Here is a 10,784-nt window from a genome sequence, read left to right as displayed (position 1 = left end):
GTTAGCTCAACTGAAAAACACATACAAGGCAAAGCTTAGAATTCACAGAATTAGGTGACGCTTATGGTTTAGTGCCTATGAGGATTACAGACTTCGACACAAAATTTTCTGGTTTAAAAATAAAGGTGCATAAAGATACAAATTAAAAAAAATTAAATTAACTCTTCATATTGGATCGTTACTTGAAACTAGTTATGAACCAACGACAGCATGAAACGTATGGTTTTGGTACAATATGCAACAAAGTTTACCACCACATGGAAAAAGTCTTCATTGTCATCGATTGATATATAGATTTTGTTTCTGCATGACCTTTCCCATCAACTTGTGGCAATTTTGCCCTTATAGGATACACAAAATATGTTTCTAAGTAGTCCCATAGTACATCTATCCACTGTAGGAATCGAGATCCAATGTCCTCGTAACGATTGCGAATTATTATGTATGTCTCCTCTTTAAGTGGGGCACCTTCTCATTGACTTTCATTTTATGTTTTGAAATGTCTGAAACGTTTGCCTTAGAATTGTCTGCAATGTAATAAATGGTAGATATATGCAACATGATGAGATTAGGTTACATATGTGATATGTGGTTGTTAAAAAAAAGGGTTCATATGTGAATTAGTATGGTGTTTCGTAAAAGTTGACTTAGATTTTACCAAATATATAGCATTTGGCTTCCAGCAATTTATGCAAAATGGATACTACGGATAATACGCAAATACATCTATTTAGCCAGATTTTACATATGTATAATCAAATACTGTATGAAGCATTTTTAGTAAAAAAATAAAATGAAGCATCTTTAGTTAGATGATTCTGATGGACCTACAGAGCCGATTAAATGAAAAGAATGCTTTCGTTGGACCTTTCACCCCCTCTATAAAATAAAACTATGTATTGACTCTAAAAATTACTAATATATAGTGAATTCGAAGGGACAATCTCCAGATACATTTATTAACGTACCCATTTTATAAATATAGAGGACATGGAGAGGAACAATGATTTCCTTTAATTCTGGGAAAATGCATTTTCAAAGAACGACTATATACTGAAAATTTATTAGTGAAAAATATTTATGTGAAAAATACTCATTTTGGATTACAAAAAACATAAATCAAAGTATACATAAATATAAGAAGTAAATAATTATTTTAGTTTTATGATGACAAAAAGCTCAGTTTTACATTTTGAAAAGTAAGGAGTACTGTACTAATTTTTCTTTTGTAATAATTTATCTAATTTTTAACGTTTTCATATAAAGTGATTCACTATAGAACTGCAAACTTGTTTGACATATATTTTGGTTTAATTTTGGATTGGTTCAACCGCGATGGCCGATGGGCATTGGATAAAGCGAATAAATATCATCTCTATGTGGATAAATTTTTAAACGAAACAAATACGGAGAGCGGATAAATTATGTATTCTAATTGTGGATAGAGTGGCTTGACAGAAATTATTTTGATCTCAAACGAGAGATAATATGTGTTCGAAAAAACAATTAGAAATCTTACACTATTAAAACGAGAATATGAAACTCTTTTAAGCTGTCCACGTCAGCAAAAATATTTGCAACCAATCATTTGTCCATGTCATCATGAATGTTAAGTTGTTGGACTACGAATCTGTTCTGTGTAATAGGTCATTTAGCTTTAATGATCTATTTGTTTTGCCATTTTCATATTCCAATCTAATTTTATTACGACGTCTACAGAAGACCTTCCATAACTCATTGTCTTCTTATCTCCTCCGTATAACGTCTGCGACGGCTATAATGACGAATCAAAGCTACTTAATTATTCCTCTAAACAAATCCGTGTCTAACTCTCCGCATCCCTCCTTTTTATCAATCATACCAATGCCTCCTCAAGCCAAAAAAAATCTATTGCTCAGATCCTCAAATCCATTCCTAGCTTTATGGCAAATCAAACGGCAGTCACCACCACCCAAGCTCCTTCTCCACTTTTCTTCAATAAGGTTTCACCAGGATCTGGAGATTCCCAGTTGCTTTTTAAGCTAATCCATTTATGGGAAGCTCGCAATAATTCCAAAAAAGGCATACTTCTCAGCCAGAGATGCTGATGATTGATGAAGAGGTTTGTGTCCATATTTCAATATTATGCTTCCGATTTCATACACGTCTCTGATTTTTTCTAACATAGAGAGAATATGTTAACAAGATTCTATCATGAAACTCAACACCTAAAATTTTTTAACGTTAAGAGATAATTTATAAGATTAATTAAATAAGTGATCATCTGTGAATATGTTAATGGTTTTCAATATCCTTTTATGTAGTAACTAAATACAGAATTGTTCATATTGAAATCTACTATATATTTCACATTTTTATAACAAAAAATTATTTACAAAATAATAAATACCAAAAAGTTTAATATTGAAAATAAATTATGGCTTCAAAACTTAAAGAATTGCTGAATCATTTTATTGGTTATCAAAATTTACAGATTTAAGTATTTAAAATTATTATACATTTATAAAATTATATATTTATATGAAATAAAGGTTATTTACCTATACTTCAAAAAATAATTCAAAATCAATCTGATGATATATAAGAAAATTTATAATATACATAAGATGATATAAATTTTTTTTTATTATTTAAATATAGAGTATTTTAAATTTTAAAAAAGATTTAAACATGGTTACAAAAAGATTAATAGAGACATTTAATATGTTAAACATAAATTAATGATATTTCAAACAAAAATATATATCGAAACAAATAAATGATATAATATTAAAAAAACAAATTTAATTTTCTTTAAAAAATCTAAGGTTTAATATTTATAGATAAACAAATCGCGCGTAGCGCGGTAAAATCTCTAGTAATATATAATGATGATATGTAGGCCGATATAGTTACCGACTTAACGTGTTCCTACTACTTTTTTTTTTGGTCAAAACGTGTTCCTACTATATATTGGTATATATGCAGTAATCCTACTATTCGAATGCCATACTGGAATGGATCAATCGTAAAGTAACAAATATCTTAGGTTAGGTAATAATTGTTTGAGATATCTTGCTACTTAAATCGATTTTTTACCCGAAAGAGAATCTGGCTAACGTGACTTATTATGGATGGAAGCAAATATCAATTCACATATACAAACAGATCATCAAAGCGACTCAACAAGAAATCCACTCGTATTATTTTCGTATTTTATCTTAGGTTTTAATATTACTTCAAGAATTTAATAAATGCACGTTTATAGTGATGTTGACATAATTAAACATATTTCTTATTTTCAGTCATGTATTACTACCATTTTATGATTCTAAAGAAGTATCAACAAATAAAGATTTAAGAACTTTGAGGAAACCCAAAAAAAATGAAGTTTTTTTTTTTTTTTTTTGACAGAAGTATTAATACATTTAATTAGTTCAAATTTTTTTAATACGTTTAATGATAACTCTTATTTTGGGTTAATGATAATTTTTATTTTACCTGAATTGATGATATTTTAACTGAATTTTTTATTGAACTCGATTCGAAATTTAAAACGGTAGAGAGTTAAAAGATTGTAACAATTCGTAATAGTCAAAAGCTGTACAAGTAACCGTAAGAAAAAAGTAGCACAATAAGTGAATGTATCATCGCTTCTGATAATGTGAACACGACCAAAGCACATCTAAATTTTGAGCTTAATTAGTGTTCATTAAGTACATGATTAATTAGGTGATAAAGTAGATTTGTATGCTGCTCACATGGATTTGCGTGAAATAATGCCTTTAACCATCTTTTTGTCTCTCCTACATTTTGAGCTAAAAAGCTAAGTCGTGTCTTTCTTTTGCTTTATTTATCTGTATACATTGTCCGTTTGCCATCAAGAATGTTGCACGAGATATTATTTATTGTTATCTAACTTAATATCTTAAATGGTAAGAACTTATTTTAAGTTATACTCTCTCGATTTTTTTATTAAATGATATTTTAAACTTATGTACACAGATTAATAAAACATTTATTTTTTTTATTTTCTATACAAAACCATTATTAAGTATTTATCTAACTTCAAATTAACTAATAACTCATTTCCTTTGTTTCACAAAAATATCAATTAGACATTTTTCACGCATATTAAAAAATAGTTAAATACATTTACATTTTTATTAATTACAAATATTCAATCAATAATATTTGAAATAAATAAAATTATTTATAAAATCAATGTATTTTAATTAATATCAAACTTAAAGTTATATTAAAATTTTAAAATGACATTTTGTGTAACAATTAAAAATGTTAAAATGATATTTTCATAAACAGAGGAAATAATATATTTCATAATAAAAGTAGTAAAATAACATAAAACTAATAAATTTTACATTAGAATTTGAAAACGTTATCTAATTTGAAAAACAAAATCTTAAGAATATCAAGGAGGGAGTAGGAATTAGTTTGGGATTCCTATTTTTTTAACTACTGCTAATTAGTGTTTACAACAATGTCCTTTTGACAATTTTATCCAAATTAAGAACAAAACATGTAAGAATTTGTATCATGTCCTCGGAAAAACAAAGCTGACTCGTGGTAAAAATGCAATATCAGACAGTTTTCATATTTGACATTAAATCATTGTTTAGAATTAAATTATTAAACAAGTGTTTCCCAAACGTTAAAACAATTGTTATGTTACATTTAATTTTAAAGGTACAACGTCTGCAGATTAGAAAACTTAGTAGAATGACCATTTTCCTCATATAATTAATGACTATTCAAATTCGTATTTTTTTGTGTGTGTGCATATATATCGATAGATTATCGGTGGATTATTAATCAAAGCAATATAGCTATTTTATTAAATAAGCAAGAGATTTAATTTCTGTATCTTATTATTTCATAGATGATTTTATCTTATTTATAAATGTATTCCCTTTGTTTCTTATTAAATGTACTTGTAAAATAAATTCATTTTAAAATTTCGATGCAAAATTTATTAACTTTATATGATATATGAATTTTTATATTATCCAATTTACTTTTTTATATTAGTGAATATGATTAAATGTATAGATAATAATGTATTATTTAGAAAATATACAAAATTAAATGTTTTTTAATCTTGGTATACAAATCTAAAATGATAGTTAAAATGAAACAGAGAGATTAGTTATTTTAAACTTAATAATATTATCATTTAAATATAGTTTTCAGAATTTAACAAGTACTGAACAAAGTTTAAAAAAAAAACATAACAAAACAAATCATATTTAAGAATATTTTATGATGATCGTCAATCCAATTATCACATGTTTACTACGGTCTAATCATTTTAAGAGGATGACTGATATTCAACCCTCCATATGATCATTGATGCGATATATATTAACATCTTAAATACTGTATTAAAAAGTATTGGAAATCGAGCACTAGTTACCTTGTTAAACAACCTATGTTGTTTAAATACTGATCGGAACCATCCAAACCTATTTAATATTTTATTCGTTTCAAAAAAAATATGTTTTGGAGATTTCACAAACATTAAGAAATCATTTAAAATTCTGATTATAAATATAATATTTAATGCAAACTATTTTCCATAATTTTTAATCAATCAAAATTCAAACAAAATTGTTTTTAATTTTTTTTTACAATTTATCATTATTACCTAATAAAAATGAATTAAAATGCAAATTCTAACACACAAAAAAACTCAAAATAAATCAAATCTCCACTTCAGCAAAGAATATAACGAGGGTATTCTTTTTACATGACTACAAACTAAACCAAATATGTAATGCTATTTTATTTCACTTTTTAAATGTAAAAAAATTATATTATTTGTGGTTTAATTTAAATATTATCTTCTTACACATATTAAAAAATAAATTGATATTTTTATTCCATTCTCGTTTTCAAGGTTAATCTATAATATTATTTTAAAAATGAGATATTTAATTATTTAAACTTTGATACATGTTTTCGAGTATATTTTATTTTATAACTACATTATGGAAAAAAAGAAATAAAAGTATATTAAAAGCTAAATCTTCTCCTTAGGCAAAATACAAAATTAAATGTTCTTCTACATATATGTTGTATATATATCTACAGTACTATTCATAACTATAAAACTTTTTAAAAATCCTAACACTATCTAGTTAACTTCAAGTAAGCTAAAGCCTAAAAGTAAGCTAAAAGACATAATGACGGATGAGAGATAGAGAAGCGACGTGAAAATGAAAGGCAATTCTTTCATAAACAAAGATTCCTTATTGTTGTCAGTCAAAAGAAGTCAGCGGTTAAGTCAGTTGACGGACGATGACGACTAATGACGTCACCATCAACTTCTGTCTCTCTTTCCTCAGTTTAAATAGAAACGAAACCACTCCAACTTTCACTCACTCTCATAAACACAGATACATAAACACAAACAAAATAAAAAACACGTCATGTGTGGACACGTAAGCCCCTCCATAGCCTCCGGCGATACCTGTCCATGTTTCCTATACTCCGAGGACATAGTGGCTCCTCCTCTGCCGCATGATATTGATCATCATCATCTGTTCCTGCCTCCGCCGTCTCTTATGATGAGCCACCACTCACTATTTGCGGCCGAGGCAGTTTCAGGGTTTGGTTACTTTGGTTCTGGCACTAACAGTGGCGGCGGAAGCAGCAGCTGTGACTCACCGAGCTCGATGGGGAGCGGCGGAGACAGTCTTATGATGCACAGGAGTGTTAGTAGCCATAATGGCTTTTATGGTAATTTACCGACGACGGCCCACGATTTCGTTAGCGATCATGATGGGCCAGTCAGACAGTCCCTTAGCGCCGGAGATCCGCCGGTAAGTTAATACTATACACACCTTCCACACTGCTTTCATGACATGTATTGATAATTTCAAACATATTTGTTTTTCTTTTCTATGTTTGCGTTTTTTGTTAAGATGATTACAATATTGAAAACAAATACAAAAATGACACTTGGAGCTTTGATTCCTATCGGTTTCAACCGCAATATCTCTAAAGTAGTGTTCATTTTTTGGTCGAAATATTCAATGAACTTTTGGTATAGTATAAAAACAAATGTACGTTTTGACATGTATGTAGAGGAGTAGCCGAAGAGAGAGCAGCACGGTGTGGAGTGAGAGTAATGCAATAATCGAAGGAATGACCAAAGCCTATAAGTATAGTCCTGAGGAGAAGAAAGAAAAGATCGAAAAATATCGTAGCAAACGCAATCTTAGGAATTTCAACAAGAGGATTAAGGTAATTTATAACTTCTTACAAATTATATATATATTTGTGTGTGTTTATATATAATTATGTCTTCATGTACCATCATTAACCCCAATTTTTTAACTGAGTTTCTTAGCTTCGGCTAAGAGACGGTTCTTAGATTTTCTTAGATTTTAACTAAGAAAAGCTAATAACCGTCTCTTAAATAAGAGATATAAGAGCCGTCTCTTAGCCGAAAATGTAAAAAAAAATAAAAAAATATAAAAAAGTGTCAAATCATAAGAACTTCGGTTAAGAAATCGGGGTTAATCATGTCCTTAAGAAGCAATTTTATCTTCAATTTATATGTGTGACACATATATGGAGACATGACATGTCGTTTGTATAAAACAGTGATATGCATCTACATACTTAGAGCATGATTATCACTAAAGTGGGTTTAAGAGTTTCTTAAAAAAAGAATTTTTTGTCCAAAAAATAAATTAAAGAAGAACCAATTGTGGGGCTGCCACGTGTCAGTGGGGTCCGAGAACAGTACATGAAACCAACAAAAATCGATCCTTATTTGATCACTTTTGTTACCGGTTTTTTGTTGATTTGTGGAGTCCACCATTATTTTATGAACATGGTGTTGATGCTAATCCTTTCATTTTCAAATCAAGCATATATTTTCCTATAACTTTCTCTATTAATCAACTAATAATAATTAATTCTATAAATTTCAAATAGAAGCCATTCGGCGAGTCGCAGAAACCTATTTTATAAATCAAATTTATTAGATCTAAATAATTTTCTTAGACTCGAATTCAGTTTAATATAAAACTAAATGGTTCGTTGACCACAAAGATTAAAAAATGGCTTAATATATCATATCAATCACTTATCACTAAAAATAACATTTGGATTATATATTTTAATCTTATCTTCAAGCATAGATAGAATTTCATTTGACATATATGAGTATGTGACTGAGAAACAATGTTATGTCACATCAAATTTGGTCGTAAGGAATCTTTTGAGATAGACACATGAAGCTCCAAAGGTTGCCACAAGTTTTATTTTCCATTATTTGCTTGGACAACCTCCATTAACTATCTTTATCAGGTCCCCAAGTATCAAAAACATATCCCGGGTTACTTCATCCGGGAACAGAAAAATTATACATGAGCTCATGTTCGATTTTCATTCCTAATCAAAGTTTTATATGTTACATTAACATATGCAACCCGTAATGTTTTCTGCTCGAGTTACAATTGTATGAACAATATGTTGTATATATCACTTGTTATGTGCATCGAAACCTTTTAGAAAAACAAACATTTATTACAAAAAGAGGCCTATAGTTATCACACTGATTTTGAGAAGGATTTAATATATATTATTTTTCATTAGTATGAATGCAGGAAGACATTAGCGGACAGTCGGCCAAGAATAAGAGGAAGATTTGCAAGGAATGATGAAATGTCACAAGAACAAGTTGATGTAGTTGAAGCCGTGGTTGGAGATGTTGATACGTGGGCATCTTTTCTTGAATCTTTCTCTGCTAATCACTTCCTTAATTAATTTATTTTAGTTATGTTTATGTTTTTCATCTCCTCTATATGTTATATGTTTATATGGCACTTATTTTGTTCTGGTTTACAAGGTTTCACCATGTTGCTAAAGTCATATAGGTTTTGAGTTCCACTGTAAATAAGAATAACATATTTTGTATATTTGTTCGGAGATTTTTGCTAAAAAAAATTGACCTTCACTGGCTATATTTTTCTGTCGAGTGGTTTTATAAAACCACTTTGCTGGTATGGTGTTCGATCCTAAGTTCTCTAATTGAAAGAAATAGTCCATAGTTTAAGGGAAAACAAAACGATATGCCAACAGAAATCATCAATACTATTAAAAGGGAAGGAGTTTTAAAAAATCTACCTATAAAAGTTGTTTGGACCTTTACATTTAACTCATTATTTTTTGGTCTTACCTTAAATTTAGACTAACAATATGTTACCATATATTTCTCTAACAATAATTTATTCAATTCTTTTATTTATTCAAATCTCACTCATAAATCTTAATCATTACTAGTATTATATTTACCATTTTGATTTTAATCGTAAAAGTATTGAAACTAATGTTTTATATTATCACTTTTATCATATAATATATGATTTAAAGCAAGAGAAGTTACACGACATATATGTGTACATTTTAACTTCATCTTTCCTTTATAATAAAGTAATCATATAATATATAAACTTTTCCACTAAAATTTAATATCATATACTAAAATTTCAACCGTCTATAGTTTGATAAATATTTTAATATTTAAAAATGAGTTTTCTGAATATTCATGGTACCTTCACAAAAATGTAGAAATTCATTGGTTCTGTTAAAGCTAACCCGACTTCACGATATCAGTATTGATTATTCACGATTTTGAAAATTATTGGTTTAGATATTATATTTTTATATACTTTTCACTTAAAAATGAATCAACACTATTAAAATAGAAAGAATCTTAAAAAATCTAATATAAAAAAGTTGTTGAAGTCATCTATAACTATTTTTTTTTATAATACCATTAATCATTCTAACCATACAATATTTTAAATATTTTTAACATATCCTAATATTATTCCTTATGATACCTTTACTCAGAAAAATATTTCATCAACCATGTTTTTGTACAATAACGTTAAAACTCTATATCAAAAGGTTGTTAGAGCTGATATGGACGTAATGGGTCCAAATATGTTCGAGTATTTAGGATCCTAAAATTTTTAAAATATCTAAAAAATCTGAAAAATATTCGAAACTCCAAACAAATACGCAAAAAATTCAAATACCTAAAAATTTAAAATCTCACATGATGAACTGAAAAATACTCAATTTTTTTTTTTTTTTGAAAATTTACCCGAAATCAAAAATAAACTAAAAACTTTAAAAAAAAATATCCATAATACCGGAAACATATTCGAAATATCCAAATATACCTAATAAACACAACATATTTATTATGAGGTCTAGGGTAGGACCCAGACTCAAACAAAGACATGCGGGTCAAAAAAAAAACCAATAGGTTATCTTTTCTGAACATGAACTAAACATATATTTTCGGATCGGTTCGGTTTATTTTTTTGATCCGGATATAATACACATGTCTAAAAGAAACTTATGTAAAAGTGTACATATAAAATCTCAAATAAACTAATTCGTAGATTATATAACTGTTAAAAATTATATTTTTCGATATAATAAGACTTTGAATTATAATATAATCCAAAAAATTCCGCGCTTTCCAAGCGCGGGTCAAAATCTAGTTAAATATATATAACTCAAAACAATATATCACTAGTGTTTGATCCGCACGCCCGTACAGCTATTAATTTAGACTTTTATTTATAAATTGATGTTTGTTTTTATGATTAGTATGATGTATTTTGATGTATTACCATATAACTAATATTATTTATTTAAATATTTGTTGGGTTCCAGTACATGATGACCGAACCCGAACCAAATTTATGTTTGGTTATTTTTAGATTATTTTTAATTTGAATAAAACATACCCAAAC

At 28.0% G+C, this 10,784-nt stretch overlaps 1 protein-coding gene across 1 annotated transcript; it reads left to right on the top strand.

Moving 5' to 3' along the window:
• The first annotated feature begins 6,350 nt into the window (after positions 1–6,350).
• On the top strand, positions 6,351–8,975 carry LOC106413939 (zinc finger protein CONSTANS-LIKE 5). Its single transcript, XM_013854664.3, has 3 exons — positions 6,351–6,821; positions 7,087–7,245; positions 8,608–8,975. Exons 1-3 carry the CDS (start codon positions 6,429–6,431, stop codon positions 8,776–8,778), a joined length of 723 nt encoding a protein of 240 aa, XP_013710118.1. The 5' UTR covers positions 6,351–6,428; the 3' UTR covers positions 8,779–8,975.
• The last annotated feature ends 1,809 nt before the right edge of the window (positions 8,976–10,784 follow it).

Source organism: Brassica napus, chromosome A10 (genome assembly GCF_020379485.1).
Source record: "Brassica napus cultivar Da-Ae chromosome A10, Da-Ae, whole genome shotgun sequence".
In the NCBI taxonomy this organism is placed as follows: domain Eukaryota; kingdom Viridiplantae; phylum Streptophyta; class Magnoliopsida; order Brassicales; family Brassicaceae; genus Brassica; species Brassica napus.
This window is presented reverse-complemented; position numbering and strand designations above follow the sequence as displayed.